This window comes from Epinephelus fuscoguttatus, linkage group LG21, assembly GCF_011397635.1.
Source record: "Epinephelus fuscoguttatus linkage group LG21, E.fuscoguttatus.final_Chr_v1".
NCBI lineage: Eukaryota > Metazoa > Chordata > Actinopteri > Perciformes > Serranidae > Epinephelus > Epinephelus fuscoguttatus.
The window spans coordinates 36,264,803-36,291,248 of record NC_064772.1 but is presented as its reverse complement, the minus strand read 5'-3'; the positions used below and the strand labels follow the sequence as shown (position 1 = coordinate 36,291,248).

Below are 26,446 nucleotides of genomic sequence, written 5' to 3'. Positions count from 1 at the left end.
TAGTCGACTAGTCGCCCGCATGTTTATGATATTAATGTAATCATTAGTTTATATATTTTGGTGGTTTGAGTTGTTTTTTCTGCGACTAAGCGACCAGTGAAGTCTTGCTGACTAATGATCCTTCTGTTTGGCTGACATTTGGTCGACTATTAGGGGGCAGCCCCAGCTTTTAGCGACCCGGCACTGTTCAGCGATAGTGCTATAGATCGATTGTTTTTTACCATGACATCATGGCGTTTCCTGCCATGATTGTGCCTGGTCTTTAAGGCCAAAACCAGATCTTTTCCTAACCGTAACTAAGTGTTTTTTGTGGCTTAATTTAACCATATAGTTACTAAAACATTAGGTCCGTTTCCACCGCAGGAACTTGGGGGTAATTTTACGGGGCCGGGGCCGTTGGTGCGTGTCTCCACCGCAGAGGCAGCCCGTAACTTTACAGGAACCTTCCTTGTACTTCGCTCTCTCAGTAGAGACACGGCAGTTGAGAGGACCAAACGAGAGGACGTTCCTGTAGTAGTTCCTGCCCCCCAGATAGTACCAGGAACTTCTTCAGTGGAAACGGGCCTATTAAGTTTCAACGTATCTGCTACATAATGACATCGAAATATAATATATTCATGGTTTGCAGAAATATATAATGTCAGCAGTTTTCTGGTGAGTGAGTTGAGTGTAGTGATGGCCAAATGAAACCTCATGAAGCATTTTCTTTATTTTCTGAGCCCACTAGATGGCGCTCATGGTTTAAAGAGAGAGGCTCAAAGAATGGCAATTCAGTGTGCTTTCAACCTTTTGTTGAACAAAAAGCACCATCTAGTGGGCTCAGAAAATAAAGAAAACGCTTCATGAGGCTTCATTTGGCCATCACTAGTTGAGTGTAGATAAAGGTATGCCAACCTACTTTGGTTTAACTCTGGGTGTGACAAAAACATTTAGGTAGCATCTAATGGCGTCAAGTCGTGAGGAGACTGCACGCTCCAACTGAGTTTGGCCTGTTGTTATGCCTCCATGCTGGTGATAGCCTTGGCCAGGGGCATGAGGTTTTCGAGTTGTCCGTCCTTCCCATCATTGATATCTCAAGAACGCCTCAAGGGAATTTCTTCAAATTTGGCACAAAGATCCACTTGGACTGAAGAATAAACTGATTAGAGTTTTGTGGTCAAGGGTCAAAGGTCAGGGTCGCTGTGACCTTGTATCCATCTCATTCTCATGAATGCAGTATTTCAAGAACACCTCGAATTTCTTCAAATTTGGCACAAACGTCCACTTGGACTCAAAGATGAGCTGATCAGAATTTTCAAGTTGAAGGTCAAAGGTCAGCTTCACTGTGACATCAATATGTCCTGCATGAAACACTTTTCTGGCCATCATTCGGCGTCATATCTCAGGAACAGGAGAGACATTTGGTCAGATACTGAATTGGTAACTCTAATCTTAAAACTTTGCTAATTGTATAGATCTTCTGTGCTGCTGGGGAAAAGTGTATGTGTAGCATCCATGTTTCCACAGACATGTAAACTGTGAATGAAACTGGGGACGAAAAACGAGGTGCAGACCTCCATCTTTGTCAGTGATGAGGAAATACAGCGAGTGCTGAGTGACACTCAGCAACCCCGCCCACATTTGAGAGTATTGTTTATGCTGGAAACACTAAAAGGACCGAGGGTCTAGGTACCATGTCTGAAGGGTGACTTTTAGTTCCTAAGGTACTATACCGAAAGTGTTGGTAGAAATGGGGCTTTATGGGCTGTGTTAATACCTCGCAGAAAGCCTGACACTCAATATGACCACGCCCTTAATCATGCGTAACTTTAATCCTTAATAAAATGTAAATTGGTGTGTTGTATAAAAATGTACCCCCTGTACAGTCTTCATCAACAGTAAAATTAGCAACAGAGACCAAAATGGTGGGGCTATGGTAGTGACGGCCAAATGAAGCTTCATGAAGCATTTTCTTTATTTTCTGAGCCCACTAGATGGCGCTCATGGTTTAAAGAGAGAGGCTCAAAGAGTGGCAATTCAGTGTGCTTTCAACCTTTTGTTGAACAAAAAGCGCCATCTAGTGGGCTCAGAAAATAAAGCAAATGCTTCATGAGGCTTCGTTTGGCCATCACTACTCTATGTGGGTTGACTCGCTCTTGGAGCCAGCCTCAAGTGGCCATTAGAGAAGCTGCAGTTTCCATTTTCAGCTCCAGAGGTTGCCACTTGGGTCAGCATCAGGACTGGGGTGAAGAGAGACATTTCTAGAGTAGAATCGTTTGTCATATTTGGTGTCAACTGTCCTTAAGAGACTATAATGAATACAGGACAGGAGACAAGAGCGAAGACAGAGATCGTGGATGATAATAGTGCATCCGCTGTCCTGCTATGTCTGACTTTATCTTCCTGTTCATTACTGGAAGAGCCCGGCTCAGCATCAGTGTGTTAAAGTGTCGAGTGAAGTCCACATACAAGGAGGGGGAAGCAGCAACGTGAGCCAAGTCTCTTACTGGAACCCAGGGCTGGGCTGTGGTTTGGAGCTCTGGTGCCAGCCAACATCTCTGAGTCTGAGCGTGTTTACTACCTCTGTTTAGCTACAAGACAAGTCAACATTATTTATATGGGTGATGTAAATGTTGCTTTATGTGCACAAAGGATGATGTTTTTCCACAGCACCAAACATCATCACAAACTTTGACACACTCTGACGGATGACTGCAACTGTTTCCCAGTTTTCAGTGAATCTTTGCCCTGATGTTTGTCTTCCCAGAGGACAAACGCTTTTCATTTTCTATGACCTTTCCTGTGACGCCATCCTCAGAACAAACATGTTCACCTCCACCAATGATAATGCTGTAAACTAATGATAATGCCCTAAAAGCAGTATCACAGCTAACATTGTGCTTCTTTCTGCAGATCCCTCCTGCTGCCAACATGCTGCCGAGTTCTCGCCTTGCAAAGAAGCTTGTGACCAGGTATAAACACACACGCTCACACACACCCACGCCCACCCCTCGGCCCATTATAGTCGGCCTATGAATAGAGGTTTTTGAAGGGGAGTGGTGTAAAGTTTTTTGTCTTTTGGCTCTTTGAAGTGCAGCATAAAAGTTCTGTCTCACCCTCTTTCAATTGGGAGCAGGTGACACTCTCTGCCTCGCTGTCTCTCTCTCCCTCTCTCGGTCTGTCTCTCTGAAGCCTCCGTGTCCTTCTTTATGGTCGTAAAAGAAGCTTTTCTCTGCAAGCAACAAACAGGCAGAGAGTTCAAACCCTTCTCCTGCTTTTGAAGTGGGGCGAAACTGAAGAGGGAGGTTGGACAGAACTTATTGTGCTCTCACTGGCTGACATCACCACTCTGCGAGCCAAAGAAAGAAAGAAAACAGATAGAAAAAGGCATGAAATGAAAGATGAGGATGAAAAACAAGGACAAAAAGTAGTGGAGAAACGGGAGGGACGTCTCAAAAGAAAGAGCGTGGGGGGAAGAGAAAGAGAAAGAAAGTGATAAAGATGAAAAAGATGGAGAAGGAAAGATAATGACCTTTTAGAAGTGTAATGGCCTCAAAATACCCTTCAGAGGTTTTGCTCCAGGTCTGGAGTGTGTGTGGGTGTGTGTTTTGGTGTCAGGGGTGGGGGTGGGTGTCAGGTACACGTTGTAATCACCAGGACCATTTTAGCTCTAATGGAAGCTGCCTTGTGCCTGGTTACACCCAGAAAATGAGCGGTTCTTCAAAGGTTCTGTGATTATATAAAGACCCTAATAGCCCTTTTTTAAATAAAGATCCTAATGTGGTTTCAGGCTCTTTTGATACTGTTGGTTTGGTGCATTTTAAAAAAAAGTAAGTAGATTTAGGCGGGATTTACACTTCTGCATCCAATCAATGCCCTGCCTACGCTGTAGCCTGACGTGCCCCTCCCCAGAAATGTAACTACAAGTCGCGGTACTTGTAGTTGTGTTTGAAATTGTCTCTGTTAAGCCATGTTTAATGTGTGTTTAACAATGTGTTGTGGATGTGTTATGAATCAGCTAAACTTTACAGCACCTCACAGAAACCTCCGCCACCGTGTTTTGGAGGTGTAACTGCAGAGTGACACAGACACACCACCACACAAGTATAAATTCTCACCATGGCGCAGGCCACATGCGTAGGCTACGGTGTAGGCTCTGCATAGAGCTGAGGCACAAGTATAAATCTTGCCTAACATGTCACCTAGTCAATAAAGTATCGGCATTGCTCAGGGATGTGGTATCAGGGATCTAACGCAGGGTTTAGGTTTTGACATTATCATAGTGTTTCAATATCTGGATGACTTTTGCATGAACTCCAGGTGACCTTTGGGATATATTTAATTCTCAGATATATCTTAAAGCTGAAGTGTCGAAGTTTTGTCACCTCCCTGTGGCAGTGAAAGTAAATTCATAAACACTGTCGACACGTTCTTATGATATACGCCTGCAGGTAAACTTGCTGCATCTCCCCGCCCCCTGGAGCGCTCTCCACAGGTCTCTTTTGACTTCAGTCCATCCTCTGAATGCTCCGTGTTGGAGGCATAACGTCTTTGGGTTGTCCATCTGTCCCATCCTTGTGAAAGAGTTATCTCAAGAGCGCCTCAAGGGAATTTCTTCAGGTTTGGCACAAACGTCCACTTGGACTCAACGATGAGCTAATTATTTTATGGTGTTCATAGGTCAAAGGTCAAGATCAGTGGGACCTTGTCTGTCTCATTCTCCCAAACATGTTATCTCAAGAACGTCTTGAGAAAATTCTTTCAAATTTGGCACAAAGGTTGACCTGGACTGGAGGATAAACTAATTAGTAGGGATGGGCATCAATTTTTGATTATTGATGATTGATTGTTAAGGCTTTTCATCGATCACAAATAATTTTGATCGATAGTCGCAGCGTTTCCCCTACAATGCCTGGCATAGGTCTGGCGAGTCGCCGTGCCAACAAGACCCTTCTGCCCGGCGAGCACGGTGGCTTGGCGGGCCTACGAGACCCCCGCCGGACCTATGCCAGGCAAAAAATCAGAAACAGATGGAGGCTCTCATCGCTTTCCAAAGCCTCAGCGGCTTCCCTTCAGGCCTCTGAAAACACTACACCATTGAAAGACGGAGGTTTTGCTGAAAACTGAAGCCTGTAACTACTGGCTGGCAGCGGCTGTAAACACCCAGGGGTGAACTGCGTGTGCGCACCATTCTTCCTCTTTGGCCTGAGGGGTTGAAGCTCAAAACTGGGGCAGCTGCGCTCTCTTGCAGTGACAGTCTGCACTGCACTCTTTTGTTTTCTCTCTTTTGAAATACTCGTTTATTAATTAATCGATAATTGATCGTTAATTTTTTTGATGATCGAATAATGAATTTTGGTCGTTTGCCCTTCCCTACTAATTAGGTAGCAAGGATCAAAGTTCAAGGTTTCTTTGACCTTGCATCCTTCTGCTTCTCATGAATGCAATATCTCGAGAAGGAGGAAATTTCTTCAAATTTGGCACAAACATTCACTTCAACGATGAAATGATTGGATTTCACTGGTCAAAGGACAAGGTCACTGTGACCTTGTCTGTCTCATTCTTGTGAATGTGATATCTCAAGAACACTTTAAGGGAATTTCTTTAAAATTTGACACTAACGTCCACTTGGACTGAAGATAAAACTGACTTGAAACTGGTGCTACAGTATAGAGAGCGATTCTTGAAAGGTTGTTTAGAGCCAACAGATATCGCAGTGTAAAGGATTCCAGCTGAACACCGCAGGAGTAAACACTACAGAACCTCATACATATAAAAGGCACTTATGAACAGAATCAGCTGTTTTTAACTTTTGATTGAATAAAAAGCCAGCTGACTCTCAGGCTTTGATGGCACATGATTGGAAACCACTGCTGGTCTAAAGTGTTTATTCTTAGGCGTGCACCGCTCGATGAGCCCAGCACTGGAGAAAGAGTCTGCTAGCCAGCACTCATTCACCTTTCATACAGACTAAGAGAGTCTTACAAATGGCCCGCTTGGCTCGTTGGTTATTGGAGTTGGTCTTTTGTTGCATCGGAGAGAGTTCTTCTTTGATTATCTGCCAACAATCACTGTCGCTCCGTTTGGTGTTGTGTTTTTCTGTCAGTTCAGCAGGGATGTGAGGGCATTTGAAAAAGCAGCGAGTGAAGTTACTGACAATCTGTGTTTCATTCTTCTGATTCGGTTTGTTCCAACAAAGAGCAGTCCAAGAACACCTGATTACAAACACATTATCAGCACCTGGAGCCTGGCATGGAGGACATGTCCCCATTAATGAATGAGCTCCAAATGTACAGTGGTGTACAAACAGAGCTCAGTGCTGCAGAGCCTGAAATGAAACAGGTGTCTGTGTTACCCAAAGTGAAAGATAAGACGAGGCTCTAGTTATGCAGTGTGGACGGTGGACTGATGCAGCAGCAAAACTGTAACAATAAATTCAGCACATTTGTCATGTTTAACATACCACAGCCAACACGTCTAGTGTACACAAAAAGAGTACATTAGGCACAACTTTAGCTGTTAAAGGCTCCACTTTGTCTTTGACCGTGTCTGTCTGCTGTTTGCTGCTCCATCCATCCATCCATTTTCAACTGCTTATCACAAGCCGAGTCGCAGGAGCAGCAGGCCAAGCAAAGCACTCCAGACGCCCGTCTCCCCAGCATCACTTTCCAGCTCCTCCTGGGGGACCCTGAGGTGTTCCCAGACCAGATGAGGTATATAATCCATCCAGCGTGTTCTGGGTCTGCCCCGGGGCCTCCTACCAGTTGGTTGTGCCCAGAACACCTCTAACAGGAGGCGCTCAGGAGGATCCTGATCAGTTGGCCAAACCACCTCAACTCGCCCTTTTCGACACAAAGGAGCAGCGACTCTACTCTGAGCTCCCTCTGGATGTCTCTAAGGCTGAGTCCAACCACCCTACAAAGGAAACTCATGTCGACCGCTTGTATCCACAATCTCAGTCTTTGGGTATTAACACATAGGTCATGTGCATAGGTGAGGGCTGGGACATAGATGGACCAGTAAATAAAAAGCTTTGCCGTCTCCCTCGGCTCTGTCTTGAACTCCTTTGCTTGTGGCTGAAATAAAAGCAATGAGCCCCCCCCCCCCACGCCCCCAACACATGGCAGATATGGATATCTATATACTGGATAAAGACTCACAGCTGTGGTGTGTTACAGCCACAGTGGCTTATAAAGCTTCCAGAGGCCATTCGTTCTTCAGTCACCAGGAGTTCATGACAGACTTTATCCCCCCTGCAAAAAAACGGACTGTCCCAAATACTGAATTGCAGTTGCGTAGAAAACAGATGGCAGGTATGTGGCCAAAAGGTATCCACCAGCAAGAGCCCACATCGGTTGCTGCGTCAAACAAATTTGACTTTTTAATACGAGTAGACGTTTAGTTTTTAGGCATGTTAGTGTGGGCGGAGGTTATTTCTAAAACAGTGCAAAAACACTTGTGTGAAGATCCTTTTTCATTTTAAAATGCCGTTCTGAAATGAAAAAGTTATCAGTGCGGTTGTGATCTCAGCCACTGCTGCTGCTCCAGCTGCTCACCTCACGTCTCGTCCTCACAGTTTGGAGACCTCTGGCCCTTGATGAACAATACACACTTAGACTGGAGTGCAGTCACCTTCGCCCCTGCTGAAAACCTTCCCAGCTCACAATGGCTGATATTTGTTTACTGTTCATGGTATGGTTTTATTTTCCCACAAACGGACAGACTGAATGAAAAGTCTTTTTTCACATTCCTTGGAGGAGATAATAATCATGACACTGTGACAACAGACCATCAAGCATCTTTGGTATTCTTTGCCTATCAGTTTTCACAGGCTGTGTTTGGAGTCACTGCGATGTCTAATAGCTGTGGAAGAGAAGACTCCTCTAATCCTCCCGGCAGTTTGAGTGTGTGAAGCTGTAAATCTCACCCACTTGGTTTCATGACTTCACACTTCAGCCAGAGACTGTTGGCAGTGGCTTCATTCTCACAGGCTCTCGCCTTGTATGTTCACACAACACTTGGATGTGTAATGGCGAAGAGTGTGTGTGTGTGTGTGTGTGTGTGTGTGTGTGTGTGTGTGTGTGTGTGTGTGTGGATACACACCACAAACTTGGATGTCTCATTGAGCATACCTCTGAAGTGTTGGGCCTGACAACATTATCCAACCCTTTCCCATGGCCTGAACACATTCCTCTGGTTAGGAAACATTAGACATGACCAAAGGTGCAACCAGTACATTTAAACTGTCTCATGGATCAAAGTGAACATAAGAAACTGTATGTTGTGATCTTCATCACTTCCAATAACTCAGTAAGGGAACTGGAAGCATTTTTCCCACTGCAGATTCAAATGTCAAAGTGATACTGAGAGTGCTGAGGAGTCTCCTGGATCATTTACGGTAACAGTACCATTTCTCCTGAGAAGAACCCAGTCAGAGGAGCAGTTTGGAATCTGACAGTGAATTGATTTGACCCTAGTCCTGGTGTGTCCAAAGTTTTGATGAGTGAGTGCCAGTTCAGGGAGCCAGCATATCATTCAGGAACATATGATGTTGGTTACTTCCACCAAGCAGTCCCACACATACTCTCCATCACTGAACGGGTTACCACACACCCCAACTTGTCAAATGCTGCCGTTTTGTGAGTGGACCTACATGTCTAAATATGACAAGGTACCGTCCTGCGTTCGTTTTGGATGTTATGCACTTTTGTTTTCACAGGAAATGTTTCGACTCATTACACACATACAGTCTTTTCAAACTAAACTCAAATCGTTGGTAAAACACCTAGATATTACGTTTATTTTCTCAGGTTTTGGGCGTCAAAAGTCGTGGTTCGGTTCAGAAAAAAACATCATAGTTTGGCCTAAAATTCACATGCGAAACAAACAGTGGGTTCCCGGGTGAAAGTCGAGAGTTTGTTTGAGCCATCCACGACCCCTCCTGCTAAACAGGCTTTGTTGCTCTTGATAGTACAGTAGTTGTTGTATTGTGTCACGCTCTTCTGCAGCAACAACGATTCAAACTAAACTTTCATCTCTGTCAGAGAAAACTGATCTGAGTTCAGACTGCTTACTTACAGCACAGCTACACTCACAGATAACTGAGCCTCCTACCTGCCTGTCAAACACCATCAACCCAGAAACCTTCTCCAGTCCGAACTGAGTGGAGTCCGATGGCCGCTTGCTCCGCTGCCATTCAGCTGCTAACAAGTGGAGCTAGCCGCTAACAGCCATCGCTGCAACTAACAAACTCCACATATCCATTCAGCAGCTCGACCATCCACAGTCAGACACACACGGCTGATTATTTACTGCTGAGTTACAGCTCACAACTCACACCAACGGCTGACGCTGCTCCAGTGTGAATATTTTTACTGGCTAGTGAAACATCCTGGCACCGACTATTTACTGGAGTTTAGCAGCCTGTTGCTCATGCAGCATTTGAAGATAATTGCAGGCATGGCCGTTCTTGGATTTCGATGTCTGATAGTCCACCATGAACATTTCTGTCATGTCTCATCAACAAAAATGAAGCATAGATTTCACCTCGGTTTTTTATAATCAAGATCTATTTTTAGCTCATAATTATCTCGTTTTCGTCATGATAAAAAGGTTGCGGACGAAAAAATTTTGTCACAGTTTTCGTCAGCAAACTTAACACTGCTTGTGTGAGTTACGGTCATTGGAGATACTGCCATCACTGGAAAGACTGTCCTGACTCCAGGAGTGAACATGCTCTCTGTGTGTTTAGCTTTGACTGTCTGAGAGAAGATGCAGCTCACTTTCAGGTGCACATTGTGTTCATTTACTGGTAAATGTTTCATTGGGTTTCTTTCTTGCACACATACGTGGATTAAGAAGTCGTTGTATTAATTCTGTATTTTCCTTCTTGTCTCACAGCTCGCCACTATAAAGAGTGAGTCTCGTCTAAAGCATCTCCTCCAGAGGTTACCCAGTTACTGTCCAGAGTTGATGGTGAGTCCATTCCCTCTGTCACAACGACACCTCTTATATTTATTCATTATTTACTACTCTCACAAGTATGTGGTTATTTAGGTAACTGATATCATGATGAAAATGTACATTTGCCGCAGCCCTACTCAATGGCTTATTTTATCTATTTATTTTATGGCTTTATAAATGAACAAATACCAGTGACTGAGCCTACAAAAGGTCAAAGATGGCCGACCAGTCTTGGAATAAAGCGTACAGTGATGAGTGAAGGCTTTACAGTGGTGATGGCCAAATGAAGCCTCATGAAGCATTGTCTTTATTTTCTGAGCCCACTAGATGGCGCTCATGGTTTAAAGAGAGAGGCTCAAAGAATGGCAATTCAGTGTGCTTTCAACCTTTTGTTGAACAAAAAGTGCCATCTAGTGGGCTCATAGAAAGAAAATGCTTCATGAGGCTTCATTTGGCCATCACTGCTTTACAGTTGTAATAAATCTCAGTGCACTATGATATGCAGCATCTAACATGTGCAAACAGTGTGCAGATGCGTTCAGGTACAACAGATTGCCATAATCCAGAACCGATAAAATCGTAGCAGTAACCGGTTTTCTTCTGGCCTCAACGGAGAAACAGGACTTGTTAAATAAACTGAAACAAAAATCTAAACTTCAACCTCAGCTTTTTAAGAAGATTACCAACCTGAGGTTTAAAAAGCAGGGAGTCATCAAACAAATACAGAGATATTTGTAACTTGAACAAAAACTTTACGAACAGATCTTCACCCTATTATGTAAACATTTAAAAATTGTAGGCTGACAGTTCAAGTGACATCGAGGGAATTGAATTTAGGGTGACCAAAACCAAGTCTCAGGACAACATCTAATCCTAGCGTCAATTTGGCGAAGACTTCTGACAACAGATGACGTTGATATTTTGTTGGTTTTAAGTTGTGTCGTTAAGTAAAATCCAACATCCTACAAACGTCTCATGTCTGAGCTTTTCATCCCCTTTTAATGCAACAACATGAATGAGCTCAGTCATTAGTTGCGGATGAGAGGAAAAGATTGGAGATCGCTCACCGGCTGAATGAAGTGTGATGTCCAGTGCTGCGTGCTGTGAAAATAATAACTGGAACTACAAAAACTCAAACTGAGTAAATATTTAATGTAGACGTTGTGTCGCTGATGGTTATGCAAAGACAGAATTAGCATCAACTCTCTAATTAGACCTAAATAGGAAGTGGATTGGTGGTTGTGGCTGCCAGAAATACTGGAGCACCTGGTTAAACCACACACATACACACGACTAATTAGAAAGCACAGAGCCTGGTTTGGTGCTGGTCTCGTCTCTCTCTCCATGAGCCATTAGAAACACACCAGTAATTAGACTGAGGCGGTTTTTAAATGAGCATGTATCCTTTTCTAATTTTGCTGAACTGAGGCTTCACTTACAACAGCAGGAAAGTGACAGAAACTATTCAACTGACAAGCGTAAAAGTGTATTCTTGACCCCGAAAACGGTCATTGACACAAAAATCCCTAATTCAGTTTACTCAGTTGTCATGGAGATGGGTTAGTTGTCATCATGGGACCTAAGTGTCAGCTCACAGGAGCATAAAGACCACAGTGTACAAGATGATCAGGTGAGGAGCCTCTTACACAGAGCACAACATCCTGTTAATGAAGAGGAGGGTAGAGGGGGGGTACAGTGATGACACTGTTTAATGAACAGAAACAAGAAAGTGATGCCCGTCAAAGCCCAAAGACACTGAAACAAAGCATCATCTCAGTGAGTGTCAGTTGCTGTGAAGAGATGAAAAGAGTTAATGATGCTGTGGGCTAATGGGCATGTAGCTACTTCCATGTTTCAGATGATACGTCATGTTTGTAGTCGACCAATGAAGATGAGTTTACATATCACCTTGGGTTCGTCCTTCACCTTCTCAAAATGATCCCACACTTTGGATTTCCTGCCCGACATGTTATTAACTAGCCTGTGGAATAACCACAGGTACCAGCCCTGGAAATTAGGGGCCGTACACATGCTGTGTCTTTAACCGGCTGGAAAACGGGAGGTCGGGCGCTGTGTGCGACTGTTGTGCCTTTTTTGTGCTAGCTTTCGAGAAGCTAACTGCTAGCAACACACGGCTAGTGTCTAATAATTACTAACAGGTTTGATGAGAGAATTGAGCCGCTTTGGTGTTGGTGTGACTTCATTTGGATCGTTGAACAGCTACTGCTGTGTTAGCTCGTGCTTACTGGGCAGACAATCTGCTAGAGCTGGTCTAAACTGTGTAACAGCAGCAACAGAAAGTTTGATTACTTGGTGGCGAGTCCAATAAGCAAGGACGGCAGGAGCGTAGCCCAGGACACTGCTGAAAGAAGATAGGTCCTAGTTCTTACAATACAGATGCAACAAAAGGCGGGTTCTTGGGACTATGAAAAGGTACTTCCAGTAAGAAGACACCCAATGTTTCATCATAATGTACAGTAAAACTATATTAGCAGAAAATCTTTAATAAGAATACTGTGCACTGCACAGAGATGATTAATGAGCCCTTGGTCCCCCAGCAGGTAAATCTCACCAGGATAGTATTATCAGCATCTAGATTTTATATTCCATACATCCATGTACAGTGGCTGCAAAGGTTTGGGCACCCGCGGTCAAATTTTCGTGTACTGTGAGTAGACGAGTACAAGACGAACAGATTGCCAAAAGGCATGAAGTTAAAGATGACACATTTCTTTAATTTTTTAAGCGAGATTATTTTTTAATTTAAATGTTTTGCAGTTTCAAAATAACAAAAAATGAAAAGGACCTGAAGCAACAGTTTGGGCACCCTGCATGGTCAGTGCTCAGTAGCGCCCCCTTCTTCTAAACACTTCTTGTATCCAGCTCAGAGTCTTTCAGTTCTTGTTTGGAGGATTTTCAGCCATTCTTCCTGCAAAAGGCTTCCAGCTCTGTGAGATTCTTGGGCCGTCTTCATGCTCTGCTCTTTGAGCTCTATCCACAGATGTTTAATGATGTTTAGGTCGGGGGACTGTGAGGGGCGTGGCCAAACCTTCAGCTGGCTCCTCTTGAGGTCGTCCATTGTGGATCTGGAGGTGTGTTTAGGATCATTGTCCTGTTGTAGAAGCCATCCTCTCTTCATCTGCAGCTTTTTTACAGATGCTGTGATGTTTGCTTCCAGAATGAATCCATTCTTCCCTCTACCTGTGAAATGTTCCCCGTGCCACTGGCTGCAACACAAGCCCAAAGCATCATCCATCCACCCCCGTGTTTAACACTTTGTTCTCCAAACATACCTCAAAGTTCTGTTTTACCTTCATCAGTCCACAGGACTTGTTTCCAAAAAGCATCAGGCTTGTTCACATGTTCCTCTGCAAACGTCTGACGCTGAATGTTGTGGTGAGGACACAGGAAAGGTTTTCTTCTGATGACTCTTCCATGAAGGTCTTATTTGTCCAGGTGTGTCTGCACAGTAGAACAGTGCACCACCACTCCACCACTTGTTGGGACAAGGTTTCAGGACAAGGTTTCAGGAGTCAGAGTATTTATAAAGCTTTGAAATTAGCATCACCTGGCCTTTCCTAACGATGACTGTGAACAAGCCAGAGCCCTAACAAGCTCGTTAAGCTCTGAGACCCTGGGAAAAGTTGTCTGATGGCTCAAATGTCTTGGAGTGCCCAGACTTTTGCACCGTGCTGCTTTTTCACTCTTATGTTGTACAAGACAAAAAAAAAATACACTGATCTGGTGTAATTGAGGCCTTTTCTGACCTGAAGAAGGAAACTGTGAGAGAGACACTGCTAACCTGGTCTAATGTAGATATTCTCAATCATATCAGCCTCTATCAGACATGTATGAACAAAGGCTTTCAGGGTCGACCGGAGAGATTTCTGCTTTAGCTCATCTAAACTGCAGCATTACTCTTCCTGTCATGTTGTTGCCTTGTTGGCCCCTGCTTGATCACAAATCATGTTTATGCTTCATGTAAAGACGATGTTACTCCTCACTCTGCCTCATAAATGATGCTAACGCCTGCTGACGGGATCCTTTGTTCCCCAGCCAAGAGACACGGGGGGAGTGTTAACTGTGACGTGGCTACTCTGCACAAATGATTGTCGTGTAAAAGCAGAAGAGCATGGAAGCGATGTCTTTTTTTAAAAAAAAAAAAAAATTTAACACATTTCTATTTGCATGTTTTTCTGTGCTGCTGTGCCTATCTGTGTCTCTGCCCCTCGGGCACAGGAGACAGACGAGCTTGTTTGTGATGATTAATCCCACAACTTTTCACCACAAAGCCAACGGGAGGTTCATAGGATTCATGTTTCCCTGTGTTCCAACACTGTTTTGATCCAAAGACTATAATGTTTGTTCTCTGTGAAATTAGAGAAACCAACTTTTTACATCTTGAGCATCTCAGACGATTGTTCAGTGTGTTTTCTATAATTACTGGATAATGAGTCTTCCCGTAGCCCAAAGGGTTTCTCATCACATACCAGAAAATGATTCACCCCATCCCGAAGTATGTACAGTACAGGCCAAAAGTTTGGACACACCTTCTCATTCAATGCGTTTTCTTTATTTTCATGACTATTTACATTGTAGATTCTCACTGAAGGCATCAAAACTATGAATGAACACATGTGGAGTTATGTACTTAACAAAAAAAGGTGAAATAACTGAAAACATGTTTTATATTCTAGTTTCTTCAAAATAGCCACCCTTTGCTCTGATTACTGCTTTGCACACTCTTGGCATTCTCTCCATGAGCTTCAAGAGGTAGTCACCTGAAATGGTTTCCACTTCACAGGTGTGCCTTATCAGGGTTAATTAGTGGAATTTCTTGCTTTATCAATGGGGTTGGGACCATCAGTTGTGTTGTGCAGAAGTCAGGTTAATACACAGCCGACAGCCCTATTGGACAACTGTTAAAATTCATATTATGGCAAGAACCAATCAGCTAACTAAAGAAAAACGAGTGGCCATCATTACTTTAAGAAATGAAGGTCAGTCAGTCCAGAAAATTGCAAAAACTTTAAATGTGTCCCCAAGTGGAGTCGCAAAAACCATCAAGCTCTACAACGAAACTGGCACACATGAGGACCGACCCAGGAAAGGAAGACCAAGAGTCACCTCTGCTTCTGAGGATAAGTTCATCCGAGTCACCAGCCTCAGAAATCGCAAGTTAACAGCAGCTCAGATCAGAGACCAGATGAATGCCACACAGAGTTCTAGCAGCAGACCCATCTCTAGAACAACTGTTAAGAGGAGACTGCGCGAATCAGGCCTTCATGGTCAAATAGCTGCTAGGAAACCACTGCTAAGGAGAGGCAACAAGCAGAAGAGATTTGTTTGGGCCAAGAAACACAAGGAATGGACATTAGACCAGTGGAAATCTGTGCTTTGGTCTGATGAGTCCAAATTTGAGATCTTTGGTTCCAACCGCCGTGTCTTTGTGAGACGCAGAAAAGGTGAACGGATGGATTCCACATGCCTGGTTCTCACTGTGAAGCATGGAGGAGGAGGTGTGATGGTGTGGGGGTGTTTTGCTGGTGACACTGTTGGGGATTTATTCAAAATTGAAGGCACACTGAACCAGCATGGCTACCACAGCATCCTGCAGCGACATGCCATCCCATCCAGTTTGCGTTTAGTTGGACGATCATTTATTTTTCAACAGGACAATGACCCCAAACACACCTCCAGGCTGTGTAAGGGCTATTTGACCAAGAAGGAGAGTGATGGAGTGCTGCGGCAGATGACCTGGCCTCCACAGTCACCGGACCTGAACCCAATGGAGATGGTTTGGGGTGAGCTGGACCGCAGAGTGAAGGCAAAGGGGCCAACAAGTGCTAAACACCTCTGGGAACTCCTTCAAGACTGTTGGAAAACCATTTCAGGTGACTACCTCTTGAAGCTCATGGAGAGAATGCCAAGAGTGTGCAAAGCAGTAATCAGAGCAAAGGGTGGCTATTTTGAAGAAACTAGAATATAAAACATGTTTTCAGTTATTTCACCTTTTTTTGTTAAGTACATAACTCCACATGTGTTCATTCATAGTTTTGATGCCTTCAGTGAGAATCTACAATGTAAATAGTCATGAAAATAAAGAAAACGCATTGAATGAGAAGGTGTGTCCAAACTTTTGGCCTGTACTGTACATAAAACATGTTTAATTATAAGATATTCACATGGTTTAGCATTAATGTGATACTTACTTGATCAGGCTGTTCTCATGAACCGTTCATACGTATACCTTTGGAAATTTATGGACCTGAATTCATATTAATCCCATGTAATTTGTGTATAACCCACGTGATCGGGAAGGTTGCGATCAGGTAATGAATGCACTGATGAGTCAAGAATGTAAAAGTATGAAGAGCGAAACTCCGGATAAGGAGGCAGGTTGAGGTCAGACAAAACAGGACTTTCCCCCAGGAGACCAGTGTTATAACACCCAACCATGTTTTTTTTCCTAGACCTAACCTATGTAGCTTTACTTGCCTTAACTTAACCTACGTTACTTTACATTAAGTATGTAACTTAACGTTAAGTACATGGCGTATTGACACCCAGTCACGTTTCTTCTTCAAAACCTAACCTACGTAGTTTTATTTGCCGTAACCTAACCTATGTTACTTTACGTTAAGTACATAACGTGACAATGCCCAACCATATTTCTTTTCCTAAACCTAAACTATGTAGCTTTACTTGCATTAAACTAACCTACGTTACTTTACATTAAGTATGTAACTTAACATTAAGTTCATTACGTATCAGCACCTAACCATGTTTTTTTTCCCAGACCTAACCTATGTAACTTTACTTGCCTTAACCTAATCTACATTACTTTATCTTATGTGCCTAACGTGACAACTGATTTGTTAGATATCATACAAACTATTGTATGTGCAAGTTTGTAAGATAGCATAGGAACTGTTGTATGAGGATATATTGCTTGTATATTTCTTATTATGATATCAAACTCTGTGTAACAGGCTTAAGTTCTCAGCTGTTGAACTTGTCATTGTTGCTTCAAAAACTTAATTCAGGCATGTTTCATTAAACCTCAAGTCATCTGACATCAACCTTTTTCTTCTGCTTTATCTTCCAGAATGAACTTTGGATGTGCATCAACTCCACACTTCCAGGTAAGAGAAGAGTGCTTATATTAAACCCTGTGTGTGTAGCATGTAAAAACTTCTGACTGTGGCATCTCTGAGACGCAGGGCCCTGAAAGGGCCACGTGAGTTGACCCACCCAGATCTGAAAATTTACTCATATCATGTGCGTATTTTTGTTGTTTTAAAAAAGTTATGGTGAATATTTTGTTTAAAATTCAATTATGCATATATTTTGGATGAACGTGATTATTGCAGGCCTCCATCAGCGCCAGCGAACAGCAGACAGACACAGTACGAAACTAGGTGGTGAACACAATGGAGCATGTAGCTTAAGAGGCAGATTTTTCCCTTAGAAGTTGGTGGAGACCAAAAAAGAGCTAAAAGATAATGAATACTGGATTTACATTTGTCAGGCCAGCAGGAACAGTCTGTAAGTTAAAGCCAGTGTTGCTTTATGTCTGTTGGATGTGTCATATGTGACTGTGATATTCACCTTGTTATGGACCGATGCTAGGTGGCAATAAAAAAAAGATGATTACAGCTTTAAAGAAAATGCAATCACGTAATAATTCTGGTGCTACAATGAGTTGGAAAATGATTTAGAAAGCATAAATAGTTTGAGTCTGTGATTTCATTTTGGAGGCAGAACAAAGTCTCAAATTGATCTGACTGTGTTTACAATGAATCAAAAGAAGACACCTCGACTCTGAAAATGACGTGAAACATGACATTTAATCCGAGCTGTATCTACTGTGTGTACGTGGCTGCGTGAGAAGTAATGGTAGCAAGTGAAGCTGTTAAAGCCGAGTGCAGAGAGACCTGGTCCTGACCAGAGCAGAAAGCAGATGATGGATCAAAGGCTTAAATCCTGCCGCCTGTGCTCGGAACAAATCTACCTGTCAGAGGCCTAATAGCCTCCAGATTGGGAGGTATTGTTATAAACACTGGCGTCCAGACAGCCTCGGCAGTCTATAAAGCATGAGCCCGCCTCCCTCAGATCCTCTCTGAGTCTGAGATATCATCGATTCTCTGATGTTCACTGCATTCCACGAGCTTTTAGGGACTTAGTCTGTTGGTGTAACCACTTCTCCTCAATTAATGATATCCTTCATTTCTCAGAACTGTTTTTCTTAACTCTTACAACATGCTGTGGAACTTTGTGGAGCTGAACATACACACAATACGTTTAATAGCAGGGGTCGAACGGTACACACAATCCACAGCTCGGTGCAGCAGAGAAAACTAAAGAAACACAGACGCTAACTTTTGTGGTTGATTATATATCTAAACCATGCTAATGAGGTTTTATGGTGATGTTTTGTGAGTTTTTAAATAGTTCCAAATCCCTTTTTTGTGTTTTTAGAACCTATATAATCTCTTTTCAATGTTTTTATCTCAACATTTATGTTTTTAAGAAGCTAACAATGAATATAGTACTGTCTAAAGTTTCTTTCCACCCAACAACGAGAGAAAATGCCCCTCACATTCCCCAAAATCAGATAAGAAGACTGATATCTTTTGTCTCTGTGCCTCTGTGCTGAATGCATAAACACTTTACTTTTTATATATACATTATGGGGCTGCCTCTCATCTGTGGCTCATCTGTTGATTGAACTTTGTGAGGTGTTGCCTGTGGCACTGTTCTGACTTCTGGCATGAGCATGAAAGGACCACGTGTCGTTTATAGTTTTATTTCTTATCAGTAAAATTGAGTGTCACATTTTCTTCAAAATAAGTTTTAATGCAAAAATAGGACTAATGAAACTGTTGATCTCCATGTGTTAATCTGGTCACCGTAGCAGCAGTGGTACATTTGAAAATGTCTCTTTCCAGAAATCATGATCTGGATACTCGATAAGGTTGAGTTTTTCCCCATAGACCACCATTATAAAAGAGACATCTGTAAAACTGTTGACAAGACACCTCGAACTGCAAACAAGGTCAACGATGGCTCTTTGTGTTGTTATTTTATGATCTATGAGGGGATTACATTTGTAAAACTTTCCTGGAGCCAAGGAAAGTGATTTTAAAATCCGTCATGTCATCATGATATAGATAGTATAAAGTGCTGCACACCTAACACCAAAAAAATTTGGGCTGATAAACAGCATGACAGGTAAGAGGAGAAACATGCATTTTTGATTTGGGCGTGAACTGTCCCTTTAAATGTAGAAAATGTATTATAGAGCCATGTAAGTGCAGCATAGTAAATGTTAGCCAGTGGAAGTCGCTCCAACAAAGGACATCTTTCAAATGCCTTTTGATGTCACTGTGAACAGCAGCTCTGGAGCTGATGTTGAGCCGACTGTCAGTTCTTCCCACTGACATTTAACTGGATTAATGTCAGGCTTTGGAAATGGAATAAAAATAAGTCCTCTTCGAAGTGTCTTTGTTGCACCGAGCAGAAATGTGGGTACCGGGCAGCCAAAGCATTAGACGGGAAAAATAGATGTTCAGGGGTGGTGGTGCTGCAAAAGCAGACTCAAGTCACCACAGAAACTTTTTCTAAACTAAATAAATCACTTCCTGTGTCCCATCTCTTCACCAAGATGAATTTAAAGATCATGTTAACAGATCCAAAAATATATAACTATGTAAAAAAAAGAAGATGCGACACCAGTGCACACAATGCAACCGACCCCGATGCCAGTACCTGCAGGTGGTGGCCCACAGTGTGGCAGCTCCATGTTGTTCATTCAGGCCGAGCTCGAACGGGCCCCATGGCCTGAGGCCCCGCCACCAGATGCAGGCGACGTACTCTTTTCCTGGATGTGTTGTTTCTTCGAGGTCTTCCTGAATTCCTCTTAGGAAGCATTCACACTGGTGCTATTTGGTCCACTTTCACAGATAGTTTGGTTCGTTTGGAGTGGTGTAAACGCTCATTCGAACTCTGATGCCGACCAAACGAGCGAACCCTGGTCTGCTTGAAAACTGGGTGTCTCGGTTCACTTGCAAGTGAACCCTGGTGCTGTTCACTTACAGTGGGAAATGCAAACGGACTATCCAGCGAGCCAAAGAGGGTTTTCTTCTTCCTCATGCTTTTTTTCTTCCTGGTCAGTGGTCATTTCTGGCAGTACCGCCTCCAAACGAGCAGCTGTTGTAACTGCGTGACGTTGTCCTGGTGGTTTGGTCCAGGGTGAAAGTGAACGGAACCAAATGAAGGTGTGACATTTTTTGGCCCCGCCCAATCGAACTCAGTCACCCGGTCTATTCTGGTGTGAATCCCTCTCAGTCTGACCCCTCCCCTGGGACCACTTTGCCTTGGGAACCCCTACCACGGCGTATTAGTCCTGGACAACACAGCTTCCAGGATTATGGGGACACGCAAACCCCTCCACCAAGTTAAGGTGGCGATTCTTGGAGGTGTTCTGAGGTGTTGCCCCGGGGCAGACCCAGAACCCGCTGGAGGGATTACATATCTCATCTGGCCTGGGAGGCCTCCTGGGAGGAGCTGGAAGCGTTGCTGGAGAGAGAAATACTTTGCTCAACCTGCTGCCCCAGCAACCCAGCTTCTGATAAGCGGTTGAAAATGGATGGATAGATGAAAGAAGTTGCACCGTGAACACTATATTAGCGGTGGGTAACACGTATATCAGGCTTTTAATAAAGGGGAGTCAGTCTCCATGAAATAGATACACATAACATATGTTTGATTCTGTGGTGTTTGATTTGTCTCCAGGAGTATCCAGGAAGTCAGACGGCTGGGTGGGACTGGGCTGCTGTGAGCTGGCCATCTCAGCTGAGTGTCGCAGGGAATGCAGACAGGTGAGATACAGTGAATGCAGCATGTCTGACTTTATTTGTAACAGTGACTGCCCTAACATGCTCAGACCTATAGGTCCACTTACGCAGTGTTTGCTCTTTATTTACATGATGTCATTTCCTCTTCCTTTATAGGCATCGTCTAAAAATGACATAACAAAAGTATGCAAAAAAGTCACAGAGGTAAGTCCAGTGCATTTAATCTGAGAGCAAATGAAATGACTTGTGACAGTCACATTGGTGGATGACGTGTGATGCCGACGAGTTAACAGCTTAAGTTACAGTATGTTGGGTCGTCCTCTGGTGTCACGTGAGCATCGTCACCGTCCCTTTGTTATTTTCTGACCATTCATTATTTAACTCATAACGCATAGTGAAAAGTAGTGATGGCCAAATGAAGCCTCATGAAGCATTTTCTTTATTTTATGAGCCCACTAGATGGCGCTTTTTGTTCAACAAAAGGTTGAAAGCACACTGAATTGACATTCTTTGAGCCTCTCTCTTTAAACCATGAGCGCCATCTAGTGGGCTCAGAAAATAAAGAAACTGCTTCACGAGGCTTCATTTGGCCATCACTAGTGAAAAGTCCCAGTGCTGTAACACTGTATATCATCACTCATTGATGCTTCCTCTCCAAAATGCAACTGTTTAATAATATTTTATAAGTCTGTGGTTAAACATTTTCATCTTAATGACCGATAGAGCGTTGGTTCCCAACCTGGGGATCCCCAACGAGGCCCCAAGATTAATCTGAGTGGTCACAACATGGTCAAAGGAACCAGAAAGATCATACAGGGTATTAGTACATCTTTAGGCCTCTATCAATCTGACAGCTGCTCTTGACTCACATCCTTTCTAAGGCCAGAGTCCTTTATTCATAGTCATTGTAAACAGTCACTGAATCAGAGCTTTAAAATGCATTTTTGTTTCACGCTCTGTTAAAGTATATCACCACAACTTTGCTCTTCTCCCTCCAGAACTCCCTCTACAGCTGCATCACCAAAAATGAAAGTGAGTGGTCACACACACACAAGATAAACAGCAAAGACGCCAACAATTGCAAACACTGATCTCAAATCTCCTTCCAGCCAATAAATACATAAGCCCATCAAACACACCACTATCTTCTCGGACCAATAGATGGGCTTGTTTGTATTCTTTCTCTGTTTCATACACAACATGCGCACACACACACACACACACACACACACACACACACACACACACACACACGGAGCCGTGTTATTTGTCTGACAGGATATGAGGTCAGTAACTTCCTGTTGAGAGGTTTGTTGTTTTTATAATCAAATCTGAGTGTTTATCTGCCTGAAGCTGAACCCAATCTACAGTACAGGAGTCTGAGCAGCGCTCACATTGTTCAGCACAGAGTTTGAATAACTCACAGATTAAAATGGTGTAACCACTGTAACACTTTCACTGGCCTCCATGCTGCTTTCTTCTGATAACTAAACTGTTTTCTGGCAGCTCATGACGTTAAATGTGACACAACAGATAAAAAAAATACAAATACATATTCGTCCACCGCCAATGAGAAAGGAACCCATCACCTACTTTTATTGTGTTCTCCTTGTTTAAAAACCTACAAAGACATGCTCATGCTCATGCTTGGTGGGAAAATGGAGTTATGCTTCCTGAAAGAAGCTTCTGACGGTTGTAGGTAGGGCTGGGCGGTATGACCTAAAATTTATATCACGGTATAATCGAATCCCTTCACGGTAACGGTATATATCGCGTATAAATTTAAGTGTAAAAGTTATAATAGAAGTGTTTCTGAATGGGTTTTGTAGTCCCTTAGCAAAGCTAAATTGATAAAAAAAAACAACAACAACAACAAAAGCAAAGATATAATGTATTTTTTAGAGCATTTATTGTGCAGAATGCAGATCTCAAAACTCAAAATTAAAACCCAAAATGTCCCCTGGGATCTATATCAAAAGGTAATTTCCTTCTTTTAGTAAAATCCTAAATGACTGAGTTGTGTTTTTTCCACCTGAACCTTTATGCTCTGCCATTTCTCCTCTAATCATCAGCTGTAACCTGTGACAGGCTGCTATGATACCACAACTATCACACATTCACATATGGAGTTTTTGTGGAGCCCCTAGCGTCACATAGGTTTACATTACCAAAGGTTTATGACAAACTTTCTTGCTGAAAACAAACTCCCGTGTGCAAATGGCGAGAGAGGAGAGGGAGAGACGCTGTGCTGCTGCCAGAGGAGACACTGAATGAGTTCCCTCTGAGCGGTAAGTCGCTAAACGAGTCTGAGAAGTGCGGGGCTGTTCATAAAACATTAACTCACTCACTCACAAGTTCTCCAGCAACACATGTTGCACGTGCTACGCTAAATCACAGACATGAACCAGCTCCTCTTGCTCCGCTGTCTCTGTGCTCACAGCCATTTTCACACTGAGGCAAGTGCGATGACGTCATCGACGATAGGACGGTAGAGCGCAAATCTCTACCGTGGGCCAAATTTATATCATTTCTACCGTCTACCGCATATACCGTGCAGCCCTAGTTATAGGGCTGTACTAGTCTCAGAATTCTTCAAATTCAAATCAGATTTGGCTGTTCAGTGTGAAGAACTTAAACAGGATTTGGTGTGATAATAAACAAGCCAAGTTAGCGCTCCATGCTAATGCATGCTAAGTAAGCTAACGGCTGATCATAAATGTGCAACAACTAATTTTTACTGACACTAGATATAAAACAAAAGCCAGAACCTGTATTGTATTACGTTACTGTGAGCTGTTAACTCACTACTTTTTACGCACGGGCCACGCTGCCTGTGTGAGCAGCGCTTGTGTCATCTTGTCTGTTTTTTCTGTGTGACGCATGAAGTTTTCAGCAAATACAGACAGTGAAAATAGTCTGTTGATAATTATATTGATGTTATATCACCTTTAATACAGTTTTACTGCCTATATCTGAAGACATGAAAAAAATTTGTTCAAAAATTTATTTTTAGCTTGACACTTCCTATTTTTGTTTCAAAATAAAAGCACACAGACAGCATTTCTGTGGACAGAATCCCTTCATTTGGTAACACAAGGCTTGTTTTAGTGAAATATTTGCAGCATTGTGTTAACTTGTGTGAATACAGTACTCACAGTAGCTGGCAACGTTGTCTGTATGAACATCACATTTATGTGGGTGGCAGTATTTTAGCAAGTTAGCCGTACCACACTGCTCACGTAGGCAGTGTGGTACGGGCATAAAGAGAAAGCAGAAGCAAAGCCTCTCTTCCTCCTGTTAGCTCCCTTCGTCTCTCTCAGACTCACCCTGGCTCTGGGTCTGCAGCTGCCTTTACTGGAAAGCAGCGTGAAAGAGAGGAGTGCTCACTCTGTAGCTAAGTCTGAGGACCAAAATGCCCCCAGATGTACACTTAGAAGAAGACTTGAAGAATTTCAGTCAGCTGTTGGGTCCCTGACTGATGATTCAACTCTTCCTCTTTCAGGGGGCAGCCCTACATGGTTCCTAAAGGAATAGTTTGAAATTAACAGTCTTGCAGACAGTGGTATTAAACTTTAAACTATTAAACTTTTCTTCTCACACTGAGCCAATTTGTGTCTTGAAGTATTTATTCGTGTGTGTTCCTCCAGTGGGCTCCACATGCTGCAGCTATGCAGGGCGTCACACCACCTGCAGGGAGTACTGCCAGGCCATCTTCAGGACTGACTCGACCCCCACCGTGTCCCAGATCAACGCCGTCAAAGAATACTGTCAGAGTCACAGCGCCCAGCTGCTCAGCTGTGTCAGCAACTTCACCAAGTCTTACCCCATACGCAGCCCGATAGACAGTAAGTCCATCCACACCTCACCTGCACACACACAGCTGACACAGAAGCACTGCAGACCAACAAGTTGCATTTGTCAGTTTTACTCAGAACCAGCGCCGGGACATGACAGATTTAGGCAACAAAAGCATGTAGTTAGGTTTAGAAAAAAACATCATGGTTTGGCTCAACGTTCACACAGGAAGTGAACACCAGGCTCCTGGGTGAAAGTCCGCAACCAAAGCCAAGATGTCAGTAATGCACACTGTTAGATTTAGGCAACAAAAGCACGTGGTTAGGTTTAGAAAAAACAACACGTTTGGCTCAACGTTTATACAGGAAGCGAACATGGGTCTGGTTTGTTGGACCCATCCACCACCCCTCCCACCGACCCTATAGGGACGTTCAGCCCATGATATTATGTAAAAATCAGCCAGCGCCGTATCGTACTGCTGTGACAGGTGCTGTCCAGCCAACTGGCAGCATTTCATACCTCGTGAAAGGTTCCATCCGCCCACTTACAAACTGACACTGCACGGCCACATATACTGCTGCGAAAGGTGGCTTTTGGCGTCGCTGTCTAACGCCGCAATTGCTAATGAAGCAGGGTTATTTGACGACTTTGGAATGACATAGACTGGGCATACACACGTGAACCAGACAGGCTATATATGGGGCATTGAAACCCAACGTCCTGCCTGTAAGGAGAGGGACGACAGGAAGTGGAGTTCCTCAGTGTTTTTAGGCGAGGGTGGTGTTAGAAGCTACTGATGAACCCAAGCTATGCTATTCAGCGGGCGTCCAGCGTGCAGCAGTGAGTACTACTTGAAGCAGTAGGCTGACAGCCAATCACAGGGTCTTAGGCAACCCTCTTTCGTCATGCTAAAGTGGGTGTGGTTTCATTTTAAGTGGGTTAGGAAAAGCGATAAACTAGAACTACATACAGTCTTGATAGAGTGTTATTTTCAACATGGAAACAGGAGTGGGTGACACGGATAAAATATATCATGATGTGGTTCATCTTCCAGCACTTATCGTTCATTCCTTCCCTCACGTCTAGGTCTGTACTGCTGTGACCGGGCGGAGGCTCCACACTGCCAGGAGGCTTGCCGGCGAATCCTTCGCACCATGAGCACAGAGCATGAGATCATGGAGGGTTTGATCGAGGAGTGTGGCTCCCAGCCTCTCCCTCAGGAGCCCATGTGGCAGTGCTTTCTGGGCAGTGCCCACCCTCCCTCCCCACCTGAAGAGGAGACCCCCCATCCTGCCAAGATGGACTGTGCCAAGCTGCACTGCTGCTCCAAGGCTAACACGTCCCTCTGCAGGTACAGCACACTGCTCAGAGGAATTCAGTTTGTGAGGCAGAGTACAGGTTGAGGTGAAATGTGTTAGCTGTCGTTATAACCCAGTCTCTGTCCTCTGCTCTGGAAGGGACATGTGTCAGGAGATCAGCACTAACTGGGGCAGCCAGACGTGGCAGGACTTCGACCAGCTCTGTGAGTACAACCCAGTGGAGACGGAGCTCATCAACTGCCTGGCTGATGTCAGAGAGCCCTGTCAGCTGGGCTGCAAGGACCTCGCCTACTGCACCAACTTCAACAACAGGTCAGACTCCCACACACTCACCAGGGCTGAACTCGACAGAGTTTGTCATGGCGGAGTATTTTACCCACAAATGATATTTTGACATCAAGCCATTGTCCTGTCAGTCGAAACATCTATTAAATTAGTGTGTCCACATATCAGACAGTGACCACAACCTGCTCCAGATCAACACAAGCTGTTTTTTGTTTGTTTGTTTTTTTTTGACTGGATGCTTTTAGA

The 26,446-nt window shown here is 43.6% G+C and overlaps 1 protein-coding gene across 3 annotated transcripts in view; it reads left to right on the top strand.

Moving 5' to 3' along the window:
* The window catches only part of reck (reversion-inducing-cysteine-rich protein with kazal motifs), a 100,144-nt gene that overhangs the window by 19,819 nt on the left and 53,879 nt on the right, over positions 1-26,446 (top strand). The window contains exons 2-10 of one of the 3 annotated variants that reach the window (XM_049565501.1): positions 2,893-2,951; positions 9,880-9,954; positions 17,051-17,087; positions 20,740-20,825; positions 20,958-21,005; positions 21,800-21,833; positions 24,449-24,646; positions 25,683-25,947; positions 26,054-26,227. In XM_049565501.1, the coding sequence (XP_049421458.1) occupies positions 2,893-2,951; positions 9,880-9,954; positions 17,051-17,087; positions 20,740-20,825; positions 20,958-21,005; positions 21,800-21,833; positions 24,449-24,646; positions 25,683-25,947; positions 26,054-26,227 (976 nt within the window). Of the gene's footprint in view, positions 1-2,892; positions 2,952-9,879; positions 9,955-17,050; positions 17,088-19,511; positions 20,637-20,739; positions 20,826-20,957; positions 21,006-21,465; positions 21,619-21,799; positions 21,834-24,448; positions 24,647-25,682; positions 25,948-26,053; positions 26,228-26,446 lie in introns of those variants that run through there. The other 2 variants (XM_049565502.1, XM_049565503.1) reach the window with 2 other exon arrangements.